This window comes from Athene noctua, chromosome 21 (assembly GCF_965140245.1).
Source record: "Athene noctua chromosome 21, bAthNoc1.hap1.1, whole genome shotgun sequence".
Classification (NCBI taxonomy): Eukaryota; Metazoa; Chordata; class Aves; order Strigiformes; family Strigidae; genus Athene; species Athene noctua.
In genome coordinates, this window is record NC_134057.1 from 1,118,088 (window position 1) to 1,133,090 (window position 15,003).

At 39.1% G+C, this 15,003-nt stretch overlaps 1 protein-coding gene across 1 annotated transcript in view; it reads right to left on the reverse strand.

Annotated features, from left to right (window-relative positions):
* Window positions 1–313: 313 nt before the first annotated feature.
* PTEN (phosphatase and tensin homolog) overlaps window positions 314–15,003 on the reverse strand; it is a 49,003-nt gene continuing 34,313 nt past the window's right edge. The window contains exons 7-9 of the mRNA XM_074924251.1: window positions 13,155–13,321; window positions 4,861–5,085; window positions 314–3,850 (exon numbers count right to left, since the gene is read on the reverse strand). Coding sequence (XP_074780352.1) covers window positions 3,665–3,850; window positions 4,861–5,085; window positions 13,155–13,321 — 578 coding nt within the window. The 3' untranslated portion in view covers window positions 314–3,664. The remainder of the gene's footprint in view (window positions 3,851–4,860; window positions 5,086–13,154; window positions 13,322–15,003) is intronic.

A 15,003-nucleotide genomic window follows, 5' to 3' on the forward strand; every position in this document is an offset into this window, starting at 1 on the left:
TTGGAAAGAGCTCTCTTACTTGGAGACTAAAAATGGTTCAGCTCCCAAGGAAAGCAGTCCTGCATCTCACTGTGACAGCATCACGGTAAAGGGTTTGATCTCCCCGCACACAATCTGCGCTTCCAATGCCTACACTTGTTTAAAGCTTCTGAACATAAAAAGGGTTTTAAGCTGCAGTTCCCTTAAAATCCCTTGAAGTATAAGGAGCATCCTCTGCTCTAATAATGATGCTCAAAATTTCACGGCTTACAAGAAAAATGTTTTAACTGACCATTTCCATACTCAAAATGCTTCAATAAAACACCCACACAGCGACAAGAATGAGACTTTAATCAGTTTTAAGTGGAGTTTTAACACTAAGAGATAAAGGGTTGTTAAACACAATAACAAACGGACATCTGATTTGTATGAGGCATTATCCTGTACATGTCATACTTGGTTTTTGTGTATTCTCAGTGCATAGCATTACACACAGAGCCACTGTTGCACAGCACAATAGTATTTGAAGAGGCTGAATCAGAGTAAGGCTGCTTAACAGACTGATTTTTTTTTTCTTTTAGTATCTATATATATATATGCTATATGAAAACAGACTGAAAATTTGAACTGGCAGAGAAAGGCAGCTCTGCCAAACACTGCAGTTGGAGCCCCTTTTAGTGCACAGTTCCACCCCATCCATCTGCATGCATGACACTTTCTAACAGTATTTAAAAGGTAAACGAGGCACTTCGTGGCAACCACAGGCATCGTTAACATATTGCACACATTTGCTATGACTAAACATGGAACTTGCACACTAGCATCCTTTTTTTTGATTTTTTTTTTGAAAGCTGAAACATTTGATGCTGCATGTAAACTCCACTTCAGTTTACAATGTGTGCCACAGGAACGAATCCAAATGCTATTTATACAACTGCCCTTTAATAGCTGTGGCAAATATTTTGAGTGGGGCTACCAATGACTAGGGGATGCTTCAGGGCCTAACAGTAAGCTCTTACCAAAGTGATGCCTTCAAGTAGTTTCAGACATGTAAGCTGTTGCACATCCAAAAAGATTTAAGCATACAGTCCAGAAACTCAATGAAAGATTACCTACAGAATGCAGTTCAAGCTAATTATGAATACTGTCATAAATAAAGTTTTAATAAGGACTCAAAAACCTTTCAGTCATAGTAATTCTTGTCAACTTCTATGGGGGTGGTAACTGAAATAAAGTATAGGAGAGTATGTATAATATATATTTATATATATAATATATATATAATGCCATTTTTCCATTTCCAATGACTACACCATAAAATGTAAGCAAGGCTTCTCAAAGACATCGAAACATTCAAAAAAAATCAAAACCCTCATTCCAACCTTCACATTCCAAAGGAAAAATAACAGTGCAAAAGCCCATCATGTCATGATTTCCAATCTGGCCCTCAGCGTTACATACCGGAACCTCAGCAATCCAGTTTTTATTATCCAAAGTGGGACACGCAGCAGTGTCAATATCCAAATACTTTTAAAGCATGAACGTTTTTGTTTATTAGCCAACACAACTTTCAACTATTAAAAAACTGACAAGGTGAAACATGATTCAAAGGGTAAGAGTTAAATGTCACATCCCAAGGTAACCACCTCCTGCTCGTCAGTAACAGTGGGAATAATAAGCACTGGAACCAGCAGTCTTGATCCATTAACCTATTAGAAGTCTAATTAAACCTACAAGTCAGAAAATATTTATCAGCTTTGTTAGAAGTTAGAATCATGAATCTGATGAGCGAAATTGACCAACAGATACAAAAAAAAAAGCACTTTACACCTTCGTTTACCAATAGTAATTACTGGAAGTCCTGCCTTGTCTCATTCAAATTCTTACCATTAATGCTGTTGTACAGGGCCCTTGCAGATTCCATACACAGTTGTTATATCTAGGTGAGAACACAGCTAATGAATGTCAATGTCAGCACCAATAATTAAAAGGGGGGGTGTAATACATCCTAAGAAAAGTGTCAATTTGGGGACACTATTCATGGCATACTTTAGAGAACAATTTTGCCAGCTACTTCACATTTGCATGCAACAGTAGTTGTACTATTAAGTCATCTGCAGTCTGGGCATGTCAATTATACACCCAAAGTGAATCTCAAATCCTACTCCTGGTTATATCCCTACCAACAAATAATACAGCACTGCCAGTTTAGAAATCTAATTTGTTGGGTGGTTTGTTTTTCTTTTTAATAGGAACAACATATTTGGGACAAGCTCTGTTTTTGAAAAGTACACATCGTCATATACACAGTGTTGAAAATTTACTGCAACACTGTTTTCCTCTTATATTGTGGTGTAATGTCTGTTTTTAAAACATTGTAGGTACTGAGTATTCAAGTAAAATTCCCTAACAGTTAATGACATTTTTTAAAAAAGTGTGCAAAACTGCAAAACTCATTGTAATAGAATGTGTAAGGTCAAAGGGGTGAAACAGCTGACAGAAGTTTGATTGAATAAATGCATCATAAATCTTCAAAACAAACACTAACCTGGAGAATCTCCAATTGACATTTCCTGTGCACCATTACAAAATATTTTTATATTAATGAGAAAAAAGCTTGCAAGGCAGCACATGAAGTATTCACAGCAGGAAAATGATTGGAAAACTAATAATATAAAATGTAAGATGTTGACTGATGTATGCACTAATAGCATCTGACTTTTAGCACTGGCCTTGATTACACAGGAGATGGAGCAGCCATTACAATTCAGAAAAAAACAATTAATAAATCATTGTCAAATTTTGTAACAATTTGTTTCAAGCCCATATTTTAGTTGATAGCCTCCACATTTGTATGGTTAAGTCATTGTTGCTGTGTTTCCTTTCTGTGACCCCAATAATTTTTCTCCCTTCATTTGTGGGTCTTTAGGATGTTGTGAAGGTTCATTCCTGTACCCCTATACAGAATCACTCCCTCTAGCTGCCTTTTCTAGCACCATTACACTTAAAAAAATAAAATGCACAAACAACAAGCAGTGACAGCGGCGACTCTTCAATTGTCCAGGATGAATTACTGTAGCATGCTAAAGAAAGGTGCATGTAAATAGCTGGACATGGGACACAGGCCAAACTCCAGCAGACTATATTCCTTTCTGAGCATTACTTTCCATCCCCCATCCAAAATACATGCATTAGAATGTAGTAAAACCTTCTAGAAACATCTCTTAGCCAACTGCAGACTTTTCTGTTGCCACACAAGTGCAAAAAAAGGGGCAGGATGTGAACCTGTATATTTTTGAAACTTCGTTTGGTGACAGAACACAAAAGGAAAAATTCCTACGTATACACATTAGATCTGTCTCCACTTTTATAAAACTGGAATAAAATGGGAAAGTGCCATGTTTATAGTTCCTAATTGAAGTTTTAATGTCCTTTTGACACAAAAAGGTATATACATATTAGACCTACGTAACCTTTTTTATTTTTTTCAACTGGACAAGTGTCAAACCCTGTAGATTTATAGGGCAAAACAAGATTGGTCAGGAAAGAATTGTTCCTATAATTGGTAATCTGACACTATGTCCTTTTGCCATTTAAAAAGGTCCTTTTTTCAGTTTATTCAAGTTTGTCACTCTTCATGGTTGGTTTTTTTGTGTGGTTTTTTTATCTCCGATAAAAAAAATATTCAGACTTTTGTAATCTGTGTATGCTGATCTTCATCAAAAGGTTCATTCTCTGGATCAGAGTCAGTGGTGTCAGAGTATCTATAATGATCAGGTTCATTGTCACTAACATCTGGTGTTACAGAAGTTGAACTGCTAGCCTCTGGATTTGATGGCTCTTCTACTGTTTTTGTGAAAAATAGCTTCACCTGGGAAAGGAAAAAACAACATTTAACAAGGGAACCTGGACTTTAACCAAGCACAGGTAATGCAATTTGTAACAGCATGGCTCCTTTTGCTACACTGAATCACAGGAGTGCTCCTCTCTCTACTCTGGAAAGAAGGAAATAAAGAGCTCTTCTGAGATTAGCCAGCCTTTCACTACCACCCCTGACAAAATAAAGAACTGGCAAAGCAGCAGGTTTTTCGAGCCCAGCTGAAGGAGTTCTGCCTATCTGCACCAACCACTGGTGCTCCTGAGTTCCAAGCAGCAGGACATACCACTGCAGCAGGCCATGCTCCACTACGCTTTTCAATCGTCCTACCTTCTAGACCTCTGCAAGCACAAAAGGAGACTGTAATAATACTGCATAGGAATGAACAAAACACTCTATAACTGGTGATGCACACATGCACACACGCGCGCGTGTGTGTGTGTGTTAAGTCTGATTCAAGCAACAATCCAACAAGCAACTATGACCATTACCTTCAAACAAGCACTGCTGGGTCTAACTGGTATTTTATGAGCAAGTTACAAAATGCTAAAATTCTTTAAAAAGCCTTTTTCATTTTTAGAAACAGTGCTGGCAATGGCTTATGCTCAAAGCTAAACTCACAGGTCAAGGTATTCCCATGAAGCAGACACTTCTGCAGATAAACTCTCGAGTCACTGTGTAAAGCCAGAGGTCATGGCAATGCAGCTGGTACAGGAAAGATGCTACCTGGGTCTCTGGGTCTCCTACTACTCATCTCTAATGGCTTTGATAAATACCCGAAACAACCCAAAGCCTTTGCTCCCAGCATCTCAATATCTATCAACTTCCCAAACAACAGACAAACTTACAAAGCCAGGAGCTTTGCTAAGTAGTGGCAACACTAATACATGAAATCAATTTCTACAGAGACAGCAGTTTCAAATAGTTCCTCCATAAGGCAAGACAGACAAATCGGATAACGTCATGCAGCTTTTCAGCTTTGTTTCCACATAATATATACTGACCTTGAAGTTTGGAGAGAAATATCTGTTGGCTTTGTCTTTATTTGCTTTGTCTAGATCGTTTTTTGTTAACGTAAGGATTAAATATTCCTTATCATTATCTGAGCGCTCTGTACTGAAAATACCATCAAGTTCCTGATCTGCAACTAGACTTCCATTTTCTACTTTGTCTGAATTTTCATCCAGTCCTATGAAGAATGTATTTACCCAAAAGTGAAACATTTTGTCCTGGGGGAGGAAGAACACAAAGAACAAGCTTGCTTTAGTATTCACTAGTGGCACATTAGACCAATAGCATCATCTGGTCAAAAACAAATCAGTAATATCACACAAAACTTGGACAACAGTACATCATTGGTTACATTACATGCAAAGACACTTTCACCAATTCTAGACAATATGCAAAAAACTCTGCATTAATCAAACTCAGTTTTAACCAATTAAGCCTTCAGAAGTCACTCCTTATCAAAAGCTGGTTTTAAAATGACCTATCAATACCTACAAAAAAGCAGATTACAATAAAAAAAAACAAGTGTTAAACTTGTAATCCCAAGGCGTAGAGATTTTTTTTTTTTGCTCATACCTTGCCAAGCAGTAGCCAAACCCAACAGACAACCTGTGTGTGTGAACCAGTTTAGGTAAGTAATATTTATCAATAGAGCCATTCTTCCTCCATAGCTTCCCGCATAACAGAACACTTTACTTTTTATACTGAAATAGTTGTAATTGAGCAAAAACATCCTATGACTCATCACGGCTTTACAGAGATGGTTTCTACCATTCAGATGCTTGCTGACCAGTACTAAGAGTAAGTCAGATTCTGAAAGTGTCTGCTGTCCTTCTAATCAACAGGAAGTTTTTATTGAGAAGATGAGGCATTGACAATTTAAGCATATTCAACTTAGTCAGAATTTGACAGATGACTATCAACAGACGGAAAGGTACAAGTGAAATTATCCACTATAACACTGCAGCATGTGTACCTGTACAAAGAGGCAAAATATAAATGGATCAGAAGTCACTGGAGTACTAGCTGGTATCAGCCAGTATATTACGTACTTAATCAGTATGACTAGCAGGGTCATTGTTGAGTGTCTATCGAACAAGCAGCAATGGGTTTTTTTGCTCTTGGTTAGACAATCTCTGAAGATAATATGTCCCAGAAGTTCAGCTTTTAAGTTCTCAGCTAAATAGCTTTGTGGGATGCACTGAATGCTCTTGTTTTAGTTTTCCATCACTTGCCATACTTCTGTCAGTCAAGAGATGATGTTTCCAAGATCAACTACTGTTAGCAGAAAATTAAGCACTTCATCTGAAACTGAGCTACATTTACTTCCTCTTTCCAAAGAAAACCTTCTATTTCACTCTGACTTGAGTTTTAAGGCAAAAGATCCAAAATGCTAATGGCCAGTCTTCCCACAAGAGTCAGTATTTCTGCATCTCTGTTAAAGCTGCAGGGATGACAACACTAGCACATACTGGAATCTAACATTCCTTGATACTATACAGGACCAGAATGCAAAATTACAACTCTGAGCTAATTTACATATTTTGGTTTACTAGAGAGATCAATTCCAATTTCTTATCGGAAAATCCAGGTCCCACCCCATCTTCCTAGCTATTCACCTCTGCTTGTAAGCAATTGGAAGAAATCAGAGGTGGAACAGAAGTGGTTCTAGTGTGTATCCTATGAGCCTGCCTCCCTGCTGAAGTCAATTTGGCACCAAAATATCACATCATTTTTCCGGGCCAACGAGAAGGGAGCAGGGAGGAGCTGGACTACTGCTTAACTTACATTCTTCTTTCTCACAAATTAGTAAAAACATGTAAGCATGCAAATACTGGGAATCCAGAAGTGTCTGATGAAACAACCTCTACCTCCCTTCTTTACCAAATGTCAGTAGACTCATTTTCAGTATTTTACGAAAAGCACAAAAACCCCACTTTCATCTTGTATGTGTTTCTGTAAGCACTTAAGAGACCTCCAACCTGTAAGGAAGTATAACAGTGAAGACAAAAGTGAAATAATTCAGTCAAACACTTCTGGTAGTTAAGAAGTTATCCACTTCAACTCATGACTCTCCAGTATCTTTGGGAACCAAGTTAATCTACCAAAGTAACATGCTGTAAATACAGTTGCCTTGGGAGACTAACAGATGTTTGCCACTGCCACCAAGACCCTTCAAACCACCACATCTATGAAGAAGCCTTGCTGGAGCCCATCCATGCAAGGCAGCCATTGGTAGGTTCTTGGCCAAGCCCAAACTGCTCATACACTTACCACCCTCTTCTTCACTAACACCACCTCAGAAACAGCCCCTAAAAATGCCCACCCCAGGATCCAGAACTAGAGAATTAACATCCTGGGCAAGAGGGTTTATTCTTCTGTAATGCTCCAACGAGTCATCAGCCTGCCTGCTGATGTCTCATGAAAAAAGTGGCAGCAGGCAAAATCCCCATGAAGATGCCTTCAGGGTAACCTGGTCCAGGCTCCTCCTATACCCAGATGATGAGTCTCTCAAAAGATACACAGTCCTCCAAGGAGACAAGATGGCCACTCCTGCTCAAGCCAAATGACCAGTTCAGTTCAAACCAGAAAACACCAATGACATCAGCTTTTCAGCTACAGAACAGGAGGGATCTGGAGTCCAGCTGACATCTGCAATAAATGTGGGAAAAGGCAAGCCTGAGCTGATCTTTCCAGCACCCCACAGCTCTGTAAGCAGGTGGATATACCACCTGCAGTCTCACCACTAGTGAAGAGGCCATCCTTCCAGTGAGGATTTAGAGAAGAAAGTGCATTTCCACACCATGACCACAGTTAAAGAAGATACCACCTCTTGTAGCTGGGATGACGGTACTGATATGTTTCATCCTTCTTGAGGACCACAATGCAGAAGCAGCAATGCACTTTGGTGCTGGTCCTTTGTGCCACCCATGACACCTCCATTGAGTTCAGCAGAGGAGAGGTCATAGTCAATGAACATGCTGCAGCAGATGGATGGAAAATGGCTTATACCAACAGTGCTGAAGCAGCTTTAGAGGAAAGCAGTGCCAAAGCAAACAAGGTCCCAGGATGTAAACCAACACCAGCAGAAGCAGAAGGCATGGTCTTGTCATGCCTCACCTTAAATGTCATCAGGTGGACAGAACCAGGAAGGGTTTACTTGGCACTTAAGGGTCTGCTTGAACAAGCAACTGTGGGGTTTACTGATAAGAGTCTGGAGAAGACAAGACAGATGACAAACTTCTCACTAGACATCTTTTAATCTCTTTTCCTTGGAATAAATTTGCAGAGGTCTTCAGGGACTCAAACTAAAACAATACAACTTGGCTGAGCTGGTCACTTATCCTTTTATCTCCCTCCAGCTTTTTTAAAGCACTAAGTTATTTTCCTTCCTTTCCCACTACACTAACTTCATTAGCTTAATAAACTAAGTTCATGGGTACTGGAACATGGCATGACCACTCAAATTGAGGGAAGACTTGGTCATGTTTTTTTGGAATTAGCTCTTAAGGCTGATAACTGCTTTAACCAAAAAACAAAACTCAATATTCAAAATGAGGATTCAGCCAGCTTCAGCTAAAGCATCAGGCTCCAAGATATTTCATGGGAGACAATGAAGAAAGTTGATATAAATATGGGCCAAAGATAGGAATCTTAAAAAAAAAAAAAAAATCAAGGCATAAACTGAACTTGGGCTTTATATAGCAAATCAGAATACCAGATCAAGTGCTCACAAGAACACAATTTAATGAATAGGTTTCTGAAAATGAGTATTAGCTAGAGGGTCTTTTAGAATGTGTTTTGCTTCACTTCCAGTTACATGACAGGCATCTGCTTAAAAAAAATCACAGGTGTGTTTCTTCCCACAACCAAATCTGTATCATAAAATCTACAGTGCAGTATCAGACACTTAAGACAGAAGCTGATTTAATCACACTATTTTGACATACAATACTTATCCCTACTTTGTGCAGTTTTTCAGTTCTCAGACTGACAGAAAAAGAGTACCTCACTAGACCCAATATTCACCTCTTAACTGCAGACTGAGATCCAAAACCAAGATCATTTAAGCCATCAGCTAGGAGTTCCTGTATCGTCTTGAGAGTTCAATTTTTCAGGGTTCTACAGGCAGTTATCACTTTGCAGCACCAGCTAAGGGTTTTGGAGATGCTATCCAGCAATCAGAACACAGAGATCATGTTTCAGCCTGTTCCATGCTGGCCTCGCAGACTTCCCGTAGTCACGGCTGATGGAACTTCTTGTACCATTTCCAGTTCAGCAGTTAGTCTTCTGGCATTTTCAGAGTTCATTCTTCAGTGTCCTGCTAAACAGCAATCACCCAAAGTCCTCTTGAACCGTGTAGCAGAACTTCTCATCTATACAGACTCAAGAGATGGCACACCCAACAGCTCAAACAATGCTGTCAGTCCTGCCTATGCTGCAGTCTGGGTATAAAACAGCCATGACTCTTGCAAAAACAAAAACCCACACCAATGTTTCCCTCTCATCTATACTGAGAGGACTCCTGAAAAAGGTCTCCTTTACCCCCAGGCTCTGCAGGCAGGAAGATTACAAGATCTTCTGTACTATTTTTAAACAGACTCTCATTGAATCAAGTGATATAAGGATACTCTGAAATACTTTAAGATTATCATGTCAACATCAATAACTGGAAGAAAAAGGCTTCACAGAGGTAACATGGAAGCAAACCTATGGAGACTACAGCAGCAGCCTGAGGTAGAAGATCAGCCAAGCTACAAGTCAGAGAAACAAAAAACCATACTCAACAAAAACCCCCAACATACTAACATCTATACATCAGAAATGCATACACAGTAAGTGTACTTGAGCCTCAAGCTCTCATATGAGCACACATTTCATTCTTGAAAGGAAATAGCTACATCATACTGAAGAAATGGTCCAAGAATAAAGTAAACAACATTATTAGACATGAAAAGACCAAAAGTTGTGGACTTACTAACTGATGCCAGGTGGCAGAGATTATGGAAAAACTGAAACAGGGTAACTTTCAAAGCAGTCACCCTCTTACCAACATCTTCTCACCAGCACCAATAATCCTTTGGCTGAGGTCAGTTCTTGCTAGCCACTGCATTTGCTTAAAGTTTTGCCATTAAAAAAACAGGACAATTGACTGCTTTAAATTTCACATTGACACTGCAACACCAGGTGCTTGAAGTCACTTGGTCATCCAAGTTCGTTTTGTTTCATGCACAATAATTTTATCCAAGACCTTGATCAAAGTTGAGGAGGACCATCCATACTAGAGAGCTCTGCAGACAATGCTACTGTTCTTCAGAGGATGAAAAAACTTGAAAGCAAGTACAGGTGAGTGACTCTGGAGCACTTCAGCTGAGATCAGTGGTATCAAACACCAAATCAGACCCAGCAGCAGGACACAGAAGCTTCCTTATCTCCAGAGATGAGACAGCCATTCCCCAGCCTAAGACCCAGAATGGATTGAGAATTGACACTTTAATGTTACTAGTTTTTTGGTTGTGGTTTTTTTTCCCCCCCTCTTATGGAAAGTTAAAATGCTGACAGATACGTGATGCCTTTAAGTGTGTGCAAGAAAACCTGTTTAGTAGCTACCTATAAATCTGCTAACAGAAAACCTTGGAAGAGCAAGAACCAGTGACAGGCAACAGACCTGTAGTACCAGCCTTTATAAACACATATGAATAAACCAGAATCTCTGAAAGATAAGATCCTGTTGCTCCTAGTTATGCTGTTCCTCATTAATTAGTTGATCACTGCACAAAGGTGATCTTCTCCAAAATGTGACATGTCTCCACAGCAGAAGGCCCTTTCTTTTGGGGTTTTGAGTAAGAACTGCACAGAGTCAGTTTATCTGGAAAAGGAAGAGGCACAGATGTGAAACACGTGTACAGAGAAATGTGTTCAACTTTGTGCCAAGGTAGGTTTTCTGCCACAAATATTTACCTTTATCCTATTCCCATCTTAGTCACTTTACATAACAAGTTGTCAAAAGTACCACGTGGGAAGACCTCCTTTCGTACCAAAGCACACAGAGATTAAATATTTCACTAATTCTCAATATGTAGACCTCAGGAGTGGTTTGATAAAACAGACTGAAATACTTACATCCAAGAGGATCCACAGATCCAGTCCCAGATGCCCTCGATTCATGTCTGCATTTAGTGTAAAGCTAACAGGCAGCCTGACCAGAACTGTCTAACACCACATATCTATTTTCTTTTGGCCTCCATTCTTACACAAGGCTGAGGGCAATCAGACACTAGATTCAACAGATCTTGGAGGCAGATCAAGTGGTTTCTTTACAAAAGACTTCTACCTGGTGAAGGGTCAGTTTCTATCTCAGAAAAGCTTGCAGATGTGGAAAGAGCAGCTGTCACCACCTCAGCATTTCTTGGCCCTAGCAGTCGAAAAATACTGAGAAAAGGAGCACCTCTGCACTATCTGTAACCCACAAAATTCGAGTAGTTAGGGTACTTGATAAAAATAGACAAAAAAATCAACCAGATACTCAGAAACTACAAAGAGATTCTTAAGAAATGAAACCATGGCTGGTATGACACTGAAGTCAAACTACAGCACAGTAACATGCTTGCTGTGTTTCTGCAGACAGTTTTACACAATCTTCAAGACTGGAATTGTATACAGTATATAATATTATACATAATATACAGAGAATATGTACTGAATCTGAATACAGAAACTGTACATGGTAACGAGGAGCTCTGGTTTATGCTGTCAGTGGATCTCAGTGCTCTCTATAGAGGTAAAACATATACAGGAGTTTGTTCCTGGTGCTACAGAGCCAAGATCCAGCATCTGAGCTACACACCAGCATTTTGGGGGCTTACTCAGGGAGGGACAGTGCAACACAATGCTTCCTACAAAGTCTGTTTGCAATCCAAGTGTTACTGAAGATGGTAAAGAAATGACAAATTCAGAGCCAAGACAGGGCAGAGAATGGATAAAACAGAACCTTGTCTCAGATATTTGTGGCTTTTTTTATCTCCTCCCTACATCCCTCATGTCTAGTCCACAGTACTTATCTGGGTGCTCCTGGCTCGTGTGCATTGCAGTTTTAAACATCAGTAATTTTAATGCTGACTTAGGGTGGAATTTGTACTTTTAAAATGCTTTGTTTTACAGTTCTCTATATGGCATAGAGCTGCAATGACAAACTAACACATCTCATTAAATAGGCAGAAGAAAATATTCCCATTAAGAAACTGTTTAAAAACTTTTACAGACATCAGTGCACAGGTAACAACAGAACACAACACTTCCAGCTACTGAAATTACACCATTAAACTATTTAACAACACCTTGTAATTGAACGAGCCCACAAAATGGTGTGCATGTGGATTTACACACACATCTAGTAGGTACAACCTGTGTCTACAGTTGTAAGAGACTGTGTGATCTCATCACTTATGTCTGTCTCCCAGTCCACTCCAGTATTTTCTTATTTTTATGCTTTGCTTGTACACAGGATTTGGTCAATGAATGCTCTTAAGTTTAACAACATCCATTAAATAGTGAACTATTCAGAAAAAATTTCAAGTAGTAAACACAAACCCTTTATTCAATATGGTCTCACCTTTTGCTTTAGTAGATGCAAACCATCTCCACAAGCACCAGAATTAGTGAAACCAAGTGACGAGGTATTCATCTTTAAGAACTTGCTGACTTTGGTGTCAAAATAAATTCTAGATTAATTTTTTCCCACAGTTGAGACACTGATAAAATTCTCAGTTCTGAGGAATTCTCTAAATGTTTAATGTCAAGGCACTGCAGCTGGGAACCAAAAGATGGCTGAATAGATTGTAGAGGTACTTTTACAAAGTGTAGGAACATAGTTATCTTGGAAATTCAACCAAATTTGACAGATGGGTAGAAATCGGCCAGCAGCACACAGACAGGATTCTGTGCCTGCTCAAGGCTTTGGAAAATTTAGTGAAGAAAACAGCTGGAGTTAACTTGCTCAGTATGCAAGTCTATTTTTAGAATGAGAATGTTTCTTCCTCAATTAGATTACTCACTACTACCCAAACGACTGCAATACATATCCAGTATAATTTTTTTATCCAACCTTTGTACTTAATCTCACCAACTCTCAAAATATCCAGCTTTCATTTTGTGGTAGATTCTCTCCTTGGGAAAACTAGACATCAAAGAATTAAACACTGTGATCACACATCACTGAAGAATAACCAACATCCCAGTCCTGCATCAGGATTGGCTCAACAACACTTTCCAGAAAAGCGAGAAAACCAACCTTTTTCAACATCTTGTTCTGTTTGTGGAAAAATTCCACTTTGATATCACCGCATACCGGCAAAGGTTGAGGGAATTCAAAGTACATATACTTGTCTTCACGTCTTGAGGGTCCTGAAGGGGAGGTGAATATCTTTACCTTTAGCTGGTACACCACAAACTGAGGATCTGCATGGCAAAACAAGAGTGTCACTTTGTAAGAAATGCCTTTAAGTGTCAAAAAGCACAATATTACTATCAGAACCACAACCATGAGCTATGATATTCTGAAAGCTACATAAATACCTACTATGGGTTAAGCTCCGCAGGGCATCAAACTTTGCTAGATGTTACTGGAAACAACCTAACAGATTTCTGTCCTTTGTAGCAATACTCTAAGGCAACCGTAGGGTTCCTAGAAAGCTGCTGTTTCTTTTTAGCATTCTAAGAATCAACTATATGAAGTGACAACTTCTTGACTTTTCCTTGCACACTGCCTCTCATCTCTACATTTATATGGACGTAACTGAAGGGTTTTATTCTCTTGTCTTCTTCAAATTGCAGAGCGGGCAGTCATGTCAGCACAAACTGATTTCTAGTGTTACACAAACAGAACTGTTACACAAACAAAAACAAGGACAAAATTTAACATTAATACACAAACCAACCAGAACACACAAGACTATACACAGACCGTAAGTTTGTCCTTTAAACCACCATCACCAAAGATTTATCAGCCACAGCATAACTTCCCAAATTAAATCTGCAGCCACCAACAGCTGAAATTATGAGGGTTTTTTGGTGCAGCCTAAGCAGATTTTCTTTGGAAATTGCCAGACACCAGCATGAAAGCCAGCAATATTAAATGAAACATTCAAAGAAATCTTTCTGCAATTGTTCCTGACTTCTCTGTTAGCATCGGATGCAGAGTGCTCTCTAGACAATACACACGGAACCATACCCTGCTGTAAAGTGCATAGCCACCCGGAAAACACCCCTGCTGAGCTGTGGAAGCCCCTACTGAGCATACCCACACTGTCTTCTTGAATGGCCTAGCTATAAAACTACTACTTATCTCCCTCAAATCCTCAGAGCCATGAAATCCTATCATCCTTTCATTTTGCCTGAGAGGCATGACTCTGATCCCTCAGTGACTTTAAAACAGGAAAGATAACAAGGAAGTCACATTTAAAGTTACCCTGTGTCGGCAAAATTACTACCACAACAGTAGATAACACAACTGAAAAAATAAAACAGACTATTGGTTTCATATTCTGAAAAAATAATTGCAAACTCCACAGAAACATAAAATATTGCAGTACACAAAGATGCTGAAGTTGATAGTTACTCTATCTTCTCAGGTGCTTAGCAAAGCTTTTATCCCAACATCCTACTGTGAAAATAGCATGTTAACAGACAAACAAGTTAATGCTCACATGAACATTTCATACTTGTAGTTTGATTCCACAAGTAAAGCACAGTTTATCCAAATCATTAAATAAGTGGTAATTTGAAGAAATCTAACCTCCATACCTCTACCCTAGAGGCAGAGCTTTTTTAGCAGAGGCTCCTCCCTTCCTCCTCCTCCTCTAAATACAACTAGCCTGACAAGTTGCTTGATTGTTTCTTATGTGCATTACATGTTCAGGTATGGTCTTATGACAATATTAATAGTGCAATTTTAATTGAAGCCACAGGAGGCACTGGAATTAATTCCATTTTGCAGTAAACCCCGTAGCAAAAACATTAGAAAGACTTTTTCCACTAACAAAAAATGAACACGCAGTTACTGCCCTGTAACGCAGCCCACAGAAGGACAGCAGTGAATCTGTATTTATACTTTAAAGTTTCAAGGAATCTGCTGTTCCTTA